The following is a 13,716-nucleotide window of genomic DNA, read 5'->3' on the forward strand; positions in this document are numbered from 1 at the left end:
CCTGTTCTTCAGGACCCCTGGGATTTTCCAAACCACTTCCATCCCTGAGAGACGGTTTGGCCAACCCCTCCACATCTGGGGCTGCTGGGCTACCCTTCCCCAGGAGCAGACAGACACCTGTTGTGGGGAAATAAATGGATGGAGGAGATAGTACTTCCACTGACCCAATTACTCTCTTACTGCTCCTCAGTCATCTTCCCCAAGCCTACTATGACCCATTTTTTTTTTTTTTCTGAGTGATGGTGGAGCCAGGATGTGATAATTCACCCACCTCTCTTTGTGCCTTGCCATGATGCTTCCACAGTCATGGGAATCTTGTAAAGGAACACACCACTCCCAAGTGGGCAGAAGCTCAACTCCAGTATTCCTCAGCCAGCCTGTGGACTGCGGAAGGGCCTGCGGTGGCAAATGGTGTCTGAGATAGTTAACCTCGTACGCTCACCTCCGGGGATGTTTGTGAGCTAGTTTCTAAATTGCTTCATTGAGGTGGGACGATCTACCTTAATTATGGATGGTGCCATTACACAGGCTGGGGTTGCAGATTAGATAAAAGGGAGTCAGCCAGCTGAGCGCCAGCGGTCCTCGCATGCTGTCTGACTGCAGCCGCGGCGCACCAGCTGCCTGAGGTTGCTCCTAAGCCCCCCCTCCCCAGAAGACCATTCCCTCCACCTGTGAGACAAGACCAGCCTGTCCTGCCTTGAGCTGCTTGTGCCAGGTTTTTGTTATGGCAACAGGCAAAGTAACTAACCGGTGTCAAGGGCCACTTCGCTTCACGGAGACACTGGGTCCCAGCTCTTAGCGACTGTCTGAGTCTCAGGGAGTTCCAGGTCTGAGTCCTTCTCATCTCAATCCAGTCAGTAGAGACCCCTCATGTGCAGCTCCGATTGGGCAAATGACAGCAGGCCTGGTTGGTTACAGGGAGGTTGAGACCACTGTGTTCATGACAGGGACATGCAGCCACTATCTCAATGTGTCCCTTTTGCTCTTCTGACTTCTCTTGAGCTCTCTGTGGAGACATCGGGATGAGGACTTTGGGGACAGACCTTAGGCTAGTAGCTGGCCTGTGGGACAGCAGGTTATCACACACGTAGGTCATCAAAGAACAAACAGACAACAGTGTTTAGCGTCTCCTTTAGTTACCACCAAGGCCTGTTTGACTCTCTGCCTGGCAACCAAGTCATGAGGGGAAGGAAGATTGTGGTGTCTGGAATAGAAGTGGGTTAGAAAGCTGGATGAAGATCCTGGACAGCCACACACACAGGGACCCATCCAATATGCAGGGGGCAGTTATTGTCCTTGCTGTCCTGGGAGTCACCTCAGGTAGGAGCTCTGTGCACTCTGAAGCCTTGCTTGGCCTGCTTGCATTGCTGGACACCATTTCGTGAGGATGCCCCCAAAGAGGACTTGGCCACTGTGAGGCTGCACTCCTGTGAGGGTTTCTCGGCTATGAGGGGCAACAGGCAGGCACTTTGGGGTTGCCAGCATCTTGGGGCCAGGAGTTCTGGAGCAGATGTGCTTAGAGGTAGCTGGTTTGGGGTGGCCTGCTCCATGGGGCCAGGGGTCCTGGAGTGGATACACTTAGAAGCAGTTGGCTTGGGGTGGCCTGCACCCTGGGGCCAGGGGTCCTGGAGTGGATGCACTTAGCAGCAGCTGGTTTGGAGTGGCCTGCACCCTGGGGTTCAGTTAGAGAACCACAGCAGAACCCAGGCTTGTCCAAGCCTCACTCTGTTGTGTCTGGCCTGAGCAAGGAGTCTTTCTGAGAACTAAGGTTGGGAAGGGCTTCTCAGAGCCCAGCTGTGTCTGGACATCAAGTCAGTTTTTGTGACAGTTTTCCTTCAAGGCATTAACTTGGCAAGTCATCCTTCCCGGAAACAGATATGGAGGGGCAACTGTCTCCCCAGGAGCAAAGGCTAGTCTTGATAGGCCCAAGACTGTACCTGACACTTCCTATATTCTCTCTTCCCCATTCAAGAGCTTCAAGAATCTTGGGTTATTATTTTTTTAAAGATGTATTTTTTAATTTTATTTTTTATTTATTTATCTATTAAAGATTTCTGCCTCCTCCCTGCCATCACCTCCCATTTCCCTCCCCCTCCCCCAATCAAGTCCCCCTCCCTCGTCAGCCCGAAGAGCAATCAGGGTTCCCTGCCCTGTGGGAAGTCCAAGGACCACCCACCTCCATCCAGGTCTAGTAAGGTGAGCATCCAAACTGCCTAGGCTCCCACAAAGCCAGTAACAACCTAGATGCCCTTCAATGGAAGAATGGATGAAGAAAGTATGGAATATACACATATTAGAGTACTACTCAGCAGTAAAAAACAATGACTTCTTGAATTTTGCATGCAAATGGATGGAAATAGAAAACACTATCCTGAGTGAGGTAAGCCAGACCCAAAAAGAGGAACATGGGATGTACTCACTCATATTTGGTTTCTAGCCATAAATAAAGGACATTGAGCCTATAATTCATAATCCTAGAGAAGCTAAATAAGAAGGTGAACCCAAAGAAAAACATATAGGCATCCTCCTGAATATTAACCTTCATCAGGCAATGAAAGGAGACATGTATTTATTTTTATGTGTGTTGGTATTGTGTGAGGGTGTCAGGTTCCCTGGAACTGGAGCTACAGATAGCCATGAGCTGCCATATTAGGTGCTGGGAATTGAACCCAGGTCCCCCAGAAGAGCAGCAAGTGCTCCCAACCCCTAAGCCATCCCTCCAGGCCCCATGAAGCTTGTATCTTTTTTTTTTTTTTTTTTGGATTTTTTTTGTGACAAGGTTTCTCTGTAGCTTTGGTGCCTGTCCGGGAACTAGCTCTTATAGACCAGGCTAGCTTCAAACTCTCACAGAGTCTTGTATCATTTTTAAAGAATACTTTCAGTTTGGGTTATTGAAATTAAGACTTTTAAATTAAATATTATATTCTGAGTAAGTAATAGATGCATGATAAATGGAATTTGTTCACGTTAACTTAGGGATAATTTGCAACTTTGATGAGTTATGTACGCGAAACAGTGAGAGAAGGGCCTGGAACGGAAGTGCTTAGCAAGGGTACTGTGACGGTTTGTGCCTGCGTCCCCTAACCAGAGTTCTGACATCTGCTCAAATATTTCTTTGCTTCACTCACGGGGAGGTTAGCTTCCCTTATGTGGGTATTTACATTCAGATCTCAGTATTTGTGGGTAGCTATTTTTTTTCTTTACATTTGTAAATAAAATCTTTTCTTTTCGCTGACTGTCATCCAACGTGTGGATGCCGGTTAGTGCTTCGTCTCACCATCTGTCTAATGGTTTCCCCTTGGATTCGAATATGTGGGAGCAAAGACAGTGAACATGGGGAGCCCTCTGCTCTGATGGCTCCGTGTGCCATTTCTTTCTCTTACCGAACTGCCAGCCTGTCCTTGCTGACCATTTACAGCTAATGAGAAGAGTGCTCACTCCTGCTTCTGTACCCCAAGGCAGGATGCTGGCTGGCTTTTGGTGTCAGGCAGAAATGTTTTCTCCATTTAGGAGATGGTTTTATCTGGATTATTAGTTCTAAATCAAAATGGATTTTTAAATCAAAATGCTTTTCCAAGATCCATAAAAATGAACATTTGGTTTTCTTCTTTTATCTGCTAATAAAAAAAAATTACTGGGCTTCCTCATATTGAGCCCGCTTCCCCCTGAGGCTTTAGCCCGTGGAGGGCAGACCTACAGAGTTAAAGTAGGCCATGAACAGTCCAGGTGCTTACTTGAGGTAAACATTTGAAGGTTCCCCAGAAATACAAGTTTCTGAGCTATAACTGTTTGTGTTGAGGTTACGTGGGATTCGAAGAGCAGCTTCTGTTCGAACCCTGTCACTTGGAACGCTGTCAGCAGGTGTGTGGGATAAACAGGTTGCACTGTTTGCGAGAACTTGGGTCCTTGGGATTGCCTACGGAAATCTCTCTGGCCTAACAGACTACACACCAAACACTTGTTTCCCACCTCGGCCAAGTCCTAGCTTTTTGATGGACTTCTATGATGTGGTGTGTTTATGTCTCATCTTTTTGTCTGAGTCTGAGACTCTGGGTCACCCCAGAACTGCAGAGGCCTGGGGGATTCTGGGTGTGAGAGCAAACATTGCGCACCACCTTCAGCACAGAGGAATATGAACGCAGCCTCAAAGAAGCCAAACAGCCTCCTCTTCTAGGTCTCAAGTCCTAGGTTTCTACAAGGCCCCTGTTAGGCCCTGACACCCCCAGGTCCCTCCTTTTTGCTCTGGTTCTTCACAGACCCTGGAATGGCTCTTGCCTCTGTGTGTTTTCCCTGCCAACAACTCAGCACAATGCCCACGTGTTCAACATGCTCTAAGGATCTGTCCCATCTCTGCAGCTACAATGTCAGCTTATCCCCGTCAGGTTTCACACATCTCTTAGCGCCCTGTGGGTCTCCACGATCACAAAGGCATCCACTGTGTCCTGAATTGAGTTGCTCGTCATCTCTTCGGAGTCCGCCGCACGTGCGTCTGTGTCTTTCACATTTACTGGTGAACTGTCAGCAAATGTGGAGCTCAGATCTCCTACCTACCTCACGTCTGTGCTTGACACAGCCTCCTCCCATTCTCCTACCAAGATGAGGGAAAGTGAAAGCTTCTGTTTGGGAAGCGATCACGTGACATTCTGACAATGGCTCACGAAGGAAATCCCCAGAGAGCGGAAATGAGACAAGCGCTTGGCTTGACTGTATCCACGGGGAAGAGTTGAGACCAAAGTCTTTGCTCTTCACAAGCACCCAAGGACCACATGTTCTTCACCAGCCAGAAAATGAAGGACCCAGCAGAGGGCCTTCTTGAACCCGAGGTGTATGGAAGCTGTTTATACTTTTAGAAGCCTCCTCTAGGACACTAGCGTTTGTGCTACCCCACAGCATAGTGCTGGGGAGTAAGGGACTTCCTTGGAGTCCAGAATCTGATGTGAACATAAAACAGCACCAGGCTGCTGGACCAAAGTTTTTCCATGAGCACCAGACAGAGGCAATCATGGGGGTCGTGAGAAAGGTCCCTGATCTCGTCCGCTGGGTTCAAATCTCTGCTGGAAAAGAGGCAGCCTTCAGTGTGATGTGTCTCCTTTGTGGTTTTGCTCTATAGCATTTCCCCCCTGAAACAAACTGTAGCATTGTAGATCTTGTCATTAGGCTCTTGGGGGTGATTAGCAGTCATTTGGGTAGCTCCAGCACCACAACAGAGTTGACACTGGAGTCTCACAGAAGACCGGGGTCCAGTTCAGTCACAGGGTTACGCAGGAGTGAAGCCAAAGGTTCCCTGTTTCAGGTCTCTGTCCCACAGAGCAGTTCCCCCCCCCCCCCCCGCCCTCTGTGGCTGATGGAGAAGATGAAGGACAACTCGTTTGTGTGTTTGTCATTCGTGCACATGTGGTGGGGGTGTGTCCCAGAATGCTCAGGACACTAGAGAGCTTACTCTGCAAAGTGGTCCTCTGACCTCCACATGCCAGGTCTCACCTCCCACCTCGGCGTGGGTTCTGGGGAATGAGCTCAGGTCGTCAGGCCATCTTTACCCATGGATCCCATCTTACTGTCCCTGAAGGAGTTTTTGCTGATAGTTTCAGGTGAGGGCAGACTGAGTCTCAGAATCAGAGCTATACTTTGAAGAAACTGGTCGTGTTCTACCACATGGTGTTGGGGGCCCAGGGTAGTCAGCTTCCTGTCAGTAACTGAAGCGAGGAAGGCTTTAACTGTCTCAACACTAGATCTCAGGAGGAGGCTCCAGAAGCCCATTCCCAGAAAGGCTATAATTCATGGAAAACAAGCGCTCCATGTGTCAAGATGCTGCAGCCGGCTCTGTGTCTGCCAATCCATCTTCACCTGCCTCTTCTTTGTCCATGTGTTAGATGCCAGCAAATCTAATTTGATTCTTATTAAGACACATGTGAAAGCCAAAGTCCATTAAAGCCTCTTTCCTGCTCGCCAGACTCCAAAAGAACCTTCTGGAAGGCCAGCCTCAGGATGGAAATGAGGTGTCTTGGGGAGAAGGGTTAGCTTTGAGCCTCTGACCTTTTTGCTACAGCTTGGCTGGTCACCTCTGGACACATCACGTTGAGCTGGGTGCCTTGGGAAATCCATCAGCCTTACCTGAGGGAACTGAGGGACCTGAGGGATGAGGATTAATACTCTGAGCACTGCATCTCACTAATGTACCACTTCAGCACGCAGACCCTGGCCACTGGATTATTGCAATTGCTACCATGGTGACTACTTCTCTGTTGGCAGGGGATCATGGGGAACGGGGCACTGACAGACATTGTACCACAGCTATCTTTATTGTCGGTATCTCCTGTGAATGCTTCCAAGCTTTTTATTTCATTTGCATGATCTTGGCACGTGACCTTATTCTGAGAAGAGGTCACCAGAAGGACAGGGCACCTCTTACAGGAAGTAGACTGCCACACTAGGCCTAGTTTGAGCATATCTGGGACCACAAAGCCAACCTCCACAGTGACACACTTCCTCCAACAAGGCCACACCTCCTAATAGTGCTACTCCCTATGGGCCAAGCATTCAAATACGAGTCTATGGGGGCCATTCCTATGCAAACCATCACACCGCCCAAGCTCACTATAGTTAGCAAGATTATAAAAATATGAGATAATACAGCCTCTGTAGTGGTCAAGTTTGTCACGGTATCATGGGGACCTTAGAATGTCCCTAGTCTTTTCTGGGTGAAGTATGTGCCCCCTTTAATGATAAAATTCCATATCTCTGGTGAAGTCCAAAGTGATCCATGTGCCCTCCTGACTCTCTCATTTTCTCCTCTGAAATCAGTATTAATCACACTGACTGATCATCCACAGGAAGCCCCAGAACAGCCTCCAGCAACAAACCATCGATTGCCCTTGACATTGGTAACAGCTGAGGAGAAATCCCCCATGATTCTCCAGTCATGCATACTCAATTCTCACATGACCTCATAAATCCAACATTGCCCCAAGAAGTAAAACAAACTTCCAGAATCTTCTGGGCCCCTGCAAGAGAGAAGGCGTCATCACCGTGCTAAGGCCTGCAAGAGAGACGGTGATGTCATCACCACACTAAGGCCTTTAAGTGTTTCCTTTCCTGGCTCTTCACAAGGCTGGGAGGGAGGAGGGAGAACTGGAGCCTTTGTTCCCCCTCGGCAGCGGATTTCATGGCTGCTTGGGCTGGCTGTCTCCTTGGCTCCCAGAAGACTTCACATTTTTGCTTTGCAGTGCCTGGAAAGCATTCGGTCTTGGGGATGACCAGTTCCCTTTGTTGCCAAGAAATGAAAGCCACAGCTGTGTGTTTATGTCTCCTTGTCTCTGTTTAAACCTGCAGGGGAGGCCCTGCACCTGATCCACCTGCCCGCCACTAGCACCGTGGCAGAGAATGCGCCACCTGCGACTTTGGTGCATGAGTTTTCTGTGAATTTATCAGTGTCGTTGTCGCCTGTGATGCCAGGATTTCCCATGGTCGTCAACCCAAGCCCCTTCACTGAGGCCTTCAGGGTGAACAGACTATCGGGGACCGACTTCGAGGTGAGCAGCCTCTGGCTCTTGCTCCCCATCTGCAAAGCAATTCCAGAAACCCTTTCCTCCACCACTGCTCTCAGTTCCCTTCTGCCAAGGGATCCCAGACCGGCTGTGCTTTGGCCTTTCCTTCCCTTCTTCAGCAGTCACAAAGTAACACATTCTGGCCTCATGTTTTAGTGGGTGGTAGTGTGCACGGGCTGACCCTTTTCTTTGGAAGGGAGGAGGTGAATCTTGACATTTTGGGTTCTGGTGACCTTGAACCTAGGGAGTCTACTCTGCTGTGATGCTGTGACTTTTTAGGGGACATTCTGAAAGAACAAGTATTTCTAATATGAAAGACACGCCCCATGTGTAAGCAGAAGTCTCAGTGTCTAGAGCTGCAATGTGCGTGTTTGCTCACAGACTTGAGGGTCATGCCACGGTTGCTCTCTTGTCTAGTCTGCCATTTGAGTCTTTCCCAAAGTTCTCACTTCCCCCTAGGGAGAGCCAACCTGAAGACATCTTTAGGATCCAGGGTCTGGACTTGCTGGCCTTCAGAATTCTCCTCCCCAGCCTCCTGAAGGTAGAGTCAGCTCCGCTGTGGGTCCCTGTGGTCCCTGTGAGACACACTGGGATTAGGCCTGCCTGATCCAGACTCAGTTGTTTCCATGAGGTGTACACCGGTATTCCTAAATGTAGCTCATCCTGCACCCCTAGGGGAGTTTCAGAGAAGCAGGAAGATCAGGGGCCCACAGCTGCCTTGTAGAACCCAGGCCCTGGGGCCAGAGCCCAGCGTCTCTCTACTCAGGGGTGGGTTCAGCAATCTCCCCCCATCATCCCACCATAGTTCTCGGTACCAGACGCTGGCTCCAAGACTCAGCTGCCCTGCCTATGTATTCTCGATGCCTGGCCTGCTCTTGGCTGCCAGTCTGCTCCCCTAAGCCCTGCCAACGCTTACACTCACAGACTGCATCCCACACTCCTGACGCCACTGAAGTTGACTCACACACTCCTGCTCTTGAAGTCATCAAGGTACCGTGGTTGTAGCTTTAACATTGTCTCTGTCCAGAGATAAGGAAAATGAAGCACAGTGAGGCTGAGTGCTTGGCCCTAGCTTGCACAGCCAATATGTACCTGAGTTGTGACTGGAGACCAGGTCGTCTTATTTAATAAAACAAAAACCACATATTTATTGAGCTATTAATTCACGATTAGAACCCAGTACTGCCAAGCAGAGAGTCTCCTCAACCTTAAAGGGCTAGTCATGCCCCCCCCCCCCCCCCCCCCCGTGGGGATTGTGACTCCAAGGACAGCTCTGAGCCTCCCAGGCAGGGGAGGAACAACAGGTAGGGCCCAGCAGCAGCAGCCTAGGAGCTCTCCAAGGTCCTGTGGAGACCGTGCCTGCCTCTCTAGCCTCCCAGGCCTTAGTCTGACGCTGCTCTTTTCTTGTTAACTGTTCCGAGCGCTATGGACCCAAACTCTGCTCAGCTTCGTTCAGGATGAAGCCAATGGCCACATACACAGAGTCAAACTTATTGCTTCACTCCAGAATTCTGCAGCCCAACTGAAGCTCCCCACTCCCACCCAGTTCCCTTCCCTGAACACATGAAGTGGAGCGTGGAGCGATGTTCACCAACCTACAGCTGCCGTGACAAGTAAAATACCAAAAACAGCTCAGCAAGAGGTAGATCCATAAGCATTTGTAAATGCTGGTGAGACCAGACAGTTTTTCCATTTGTGTTAGCAGCCGCATGATCCCTTGGTTCTAAGATGGGTACTTGCTTCCTACGGAGTGCCCCAGCTAGTTCCCAAGGAGAGGGAAGCTGCAGTAGGTGATGTGGAAGGAAAAGATCCATCTAACAGGATGCAGAGAAGGCGCCAGGCTGAGCAGGAAGCAGGTGGATAAAGGAGGAGGACTGGATTGTCTACAGGCCAGCTGGATGCGTGCTCCCCACCAGTTTCTGCTACCCAGGGGTCAAGTCAACCTTTGCACAAGGTTCTTACTGCCAGATGGTGTTGATCACAACCCCCAAATCAGCTCACTCAAGCTTCTCAGTGGCCTTGTGAAGCAGGTGTTATTGTTATCTTCATGTCACAGATGGGGAAACTGAGGCATGGAAAACCACTTAACAGGAAACTGAACTTTGAAGTCAGTCAATTGGCTCACAGTCCCTGCTTATGGTGTGCTATTCTGCCTCCTCATCCATAGACAGAACAGATGGCCCGGCTCTGATTAACTATACACAGACGGGCTCTCTGAAGACGCCAGACGACCTCTTCCCTTTCTACCCTCACCTGTCCTGTCTTCCACATTCACACCTGTGGCTACCACCTCTTCTTATAACCGGTCTAGATCTCACAAGGTCAAACCTGATATGTGCCACCTCCTCCATGCAGCCCTCTCTAAACAGAGACAGCCTTCAACAAAGTCCTCTCCCTCCTGGTCCTCACCTCTGCTACAAAGTGTCAGCTGCTCGCCTAGCACAGGGATGGCTCCCTGAGTTATAATCACGTGGGAACAAAAGCAGAAGGGAAAGCAACTCCCCTGAGGCACACCGAAGTCCAGCAGAGCCAAGGACCAGAGCCGAGTACTTTCATCACAGGATGCAATTGTCCCGGTATCAGCTGCCAAAGCTCTGGAAGAAAGACCGTCCTTCAGCTAGGGTTAGAGTGCGCTGGTACAGGAGTAGCCTAGTGTGTGTGAGGTTCTGGGTTCAATCCCCAGTAATGTGAACAAAACGAGAGAGATGGGGACAGAGAGGAGAGGGGGAGGGAAGATGGAGGTGGAGAAGACAGGAAAGAAAGAGGTTAATCTTGGAAGTCGGCTCACTCTGACATCTCCTCCTGTAGCAGCATGCCGTAGACTGGGTAACTTATAAAGAAAGTGATTTTTTTCCTGTTCTGGAGACCGGGAGTCCAAAGTCAAGATGCTGGTATCTGACCAGGGCCCTCTAGCTGCAGAAGAGTGTGGCCAACACACCATGGTGAGGGGACAAGGGAGAGAGTGGGGTGGTTAAACAAGAAAAGCAGCTTGGCTCTGTAACCCACTCTCGTATAAAGCATTGAGAATGTTCACCACCCACCGCCTCTAACCGGTTAGCTCACACCAGCATGATACAACACCAGTCATTCCTTTCCAATGGGGACATTTTAGGGGACAATTAAACCACAGTGATGCCCCTGGGCTTGTAGGAGTTGTGTCCAGGGTAGCTAGGGGCCTGTCTACAGTCTAGTGCTAAGTGTGGTAGGTTTTAAAATTCCGAGATTTTCCCTCTCCAGTTCATCGCACCAGAATGTCTCCAGAAGAGTTTTCTTTCCTAAGAAAAGCAGCATCACCCACAGGAGCGCCTTCTGGGGCTTATGTCGGAAGGACTAAGGCTGCCCTGTCAGAGGAGTGGGCCCTTCTGAAAGTGAGGATGGTGACCAGGAGCAGGTGGCTCCCTTCCTAGTCAGAGCCCCTTGCAAACAAACACAGGAGCCTCATATTCTGTTTCAGGTTGTCACCAGTGGGAAGGAACAACTAGACTTCGAAACAGGACCCAAAGTATTCGATTTGCAGATTTATGTGAAGGATGATGCCGGTGTCACAGACTTGCAGGTCCTGACTGTCCAGGTGACAGATGTGAACGAACCGCCTCAGTTTCAAGGCAACTTGGCGCAAGGTGAGACATACCCAGACAGTGGCATCAGAGAGGACCCTGCCGGACAGAGTCAAGCAGAGCAAGCAGCGATTTCTCAGAAAAGGCAGCTGCCTAACAAGCAGGGAAAAATGAAATTTCTTCCCCAACACACAGTCACGACATCCAGCAGCTTTTAGAGCCTTGTGTCTGTCTGTCTGTCTGTCTGTCTGTCTGTCTCTGTCTCTCTGTCTCTCTGTCTCTCTGTCTCTCTCTCTCTCTCTCTCTCTCTCTCTGAGTCCTGGGAAGAATGCTGAATGCAGGCCCCTCAAAATGAAACCTTTTAGCTGATCCTGGGCTCAGCCCATCAGAGTTTGCCACCTTCCTGCAGCCATTGCCCAGCTGTCTTCTTGTACATCATGGACTCTCTGGACACGATACTCTGGGCCTGCCTGGGAGACGGTGGGGATGCCCTAAGGATGGAAATCTGGGGACATAGCTTGGCGGTAGAACGCTTACATCACACGCATCATGCCGTGAGTTCAATCGCCAACATCATAGAAAAGGAGACAAGGGGTGATGGTTTGGCTGAACAGGGAGAGCCCCTCACTATGCAGGCCCGGCAGCCTGTTTCCATACACAGCACAGACCTCCAAGTGGAAGAAGAGCTGATCAGCAGAGCTGTTCCTGATCTTCACACACATGCTGTGGTGAGCTCACAAACACATGACACACACAGACACCGATCAAAAACCTAATAACAATAAAAATAAAGAAGATGGAAATAGGGAATTTCCCATCAGATCACCCCAACGTGCTGGCTGTGTGCAGTGAGCTCTCAGAACAACGAGAACCCCAAGTCCATTATTTCTCCTGGGCTCTCCCTGAACTCACAGCTCAGACATCATCTGTTTACCCAATGTCTCTTGGCAACTGAAGGGCTTCTTAGCAATCCTCTCAAACCAAACTCTTTACCCTCCAACCCACCCTTCTCTGTGTCCTAACCCCACCCTTCTCTGTGTCCTCACCCCTACCCCACCCTCCTCTGAGTCCTCACCCCTACCCCACCCTTCTCTGAGTCCTCACCCCTACCCCACCCTTCTCTGAGTCCTCACCCCTACCCCACCCTCCTCTGTGTTCTCACCCCTACCCCACCCTCCTCTGTGTCCTCACCCCTACCCCACCCTTCTCTGTGTCCTTACCCCTACCCCACCCTTCTCTGAGTCCTCACCCCTACCCCACCCTTCTCTGTGTCCTCACCCCTACCCCACCCTTCTGAGTCCTCACCCCTACCCCACCCTCCTCTGTGTTCTCACCCCTACCCCACCCTTCTCTGTGTCCTCACCCCTACCCCACCCTTCTCTGTGTCCTCACCCCTACCCCACCCTTCTCTGTGTCCTCACCCCTACCCCACCCTTCTCTGTGTTCTCACCCCTACCCTACCCTCCTCTGTGTTCTCACCCCTACCCCACCCTTCTCTGTGTCCTCACCACTACCCCACCCTCCTCTAAGTCCTCACCCCTACCCCACCCTTCTCTGTGTCCTCACCCCTACCCCACCCTTCTCTGTGTCCTCACCCTTCACCCCACCCTCCTCTGAGTCCTCACCCCTACCCCACCCTTCTCTGTGTCCTAACCACTACCCCACCCTTCTCTGTGTTCTCACCCCCACTCCACCCTCCTCTGAGTCCTCACCCCTACCCCACCCTCCTCTGTGTTCTCACCCCCACTCCACCCTCCTCTGAGTCCTCACCCCTACCCCACCCTCCTCTGAGTCCTCACCCCTACCCCACCCTTCTCTGTGTTCTCACCCCTACCCCACCCTCCTCTGAGTCCTCACCACTACCCCACCCTTCTCTGTGTTCTCACCCCCACTCCACCCTCCTCTGAGTCCTCACCCCTACCCCACCCTCCTCTGTGTTCTCACCCCCACTCCACCCTCCTCTGAGTCCTCACCCCTACCCCACCCTTCTCTGTGTTCTCACCTCACCCCACCCTCCTCTGAGTCCTCACCCCTACCCCACCCTCCTCTGAGTCTTCACCCCTACCCCACCCTTCTCTGTGTCCTCACCCCTACCCCACCCTCCTCTGAGTCCTCACCCCTACCCCACCCTTCTCTGTGTTCTCACCTCACCCCACCCTCCTCTGAGTCCTCACCCCTACCCCACCCTTCTCTGTGTCTTCACCCCTACCCCACCCTCCTCTGTGTCCTCACCCCTACCCCACCCTTCTCTGTGTTCTCACCCCTACCCCACCCTTCTCTGTGTCCTCACCACTACCCCACCCTTCTCTGTGTTCTCACCTCACCCCACCCTCCTCTGAGTCCTCACCCCTACCCCACCCTTCTCTGTGTCTTCACCCCTACCCCACCCTCCTCTGTGTCCTCACCCCTACCCCACCCTTGTCTTCATACCCGTTGCCTTCTGCTGGTGTCCATGTGTGTTTCACAGGTCACTTTAACATAAAAAGATAGATCTGAATGTAACTATCAATCACACTGGAGGCACTAGAGTGACTCCCAGCTTCCCTCTCATCCTGGTCCTCTTTCCCACTAACAACAGTCCGGGTCACCTCCCAGTGGAGGAGTTACTGAAGGTG

General features: G+C 51.1%; 1 protein-coding gene across 1 annotated transcript in view; it reads left to right on the top strand.

Annotated features, from left to right (window-relative positions):
• The first annotated feature begins 1,274 nt into the window (after nt 1-1,274).
• Nucleotides 1,275-13,716, top strand: part of Cdhr3 (cadherin related family member 3) — a 58,964-nt gene continuing 46,522 nt past the window's right edge. Inside the window, exons 1-3 of the mRNA XM_041658686.1 lie at nt 1,275-1,320; nt 7,330-7,529; nt 10,999-11,164. Coding sequence (XP_041514620.1) covers nt 1,275-1,320; nt 7,330-7,529; nt 10,999-11,164 — 412 coding nt within the window. The remainder of the gene's footprint in view (nt 1,321-7,329; nt 7,530-10,998; nt 11,165-13,716) is intronic.

The sequence above is a fragment of the Microtus oregoni genome, unplaced genomic scaffold (assembly GCF_018167655.1).
Source record: "Microtus oregoni isolate MIOR12 unplaced genomic scaffold, Mior012 000009F_ref0000495, whole genome shotgun sequence".
Lineage (NCBI taxonomy): Eukaryota > Metazoa > Chordata > Mammalia > Rodentia > Cricetidae > Microtus > Microtus oregoni.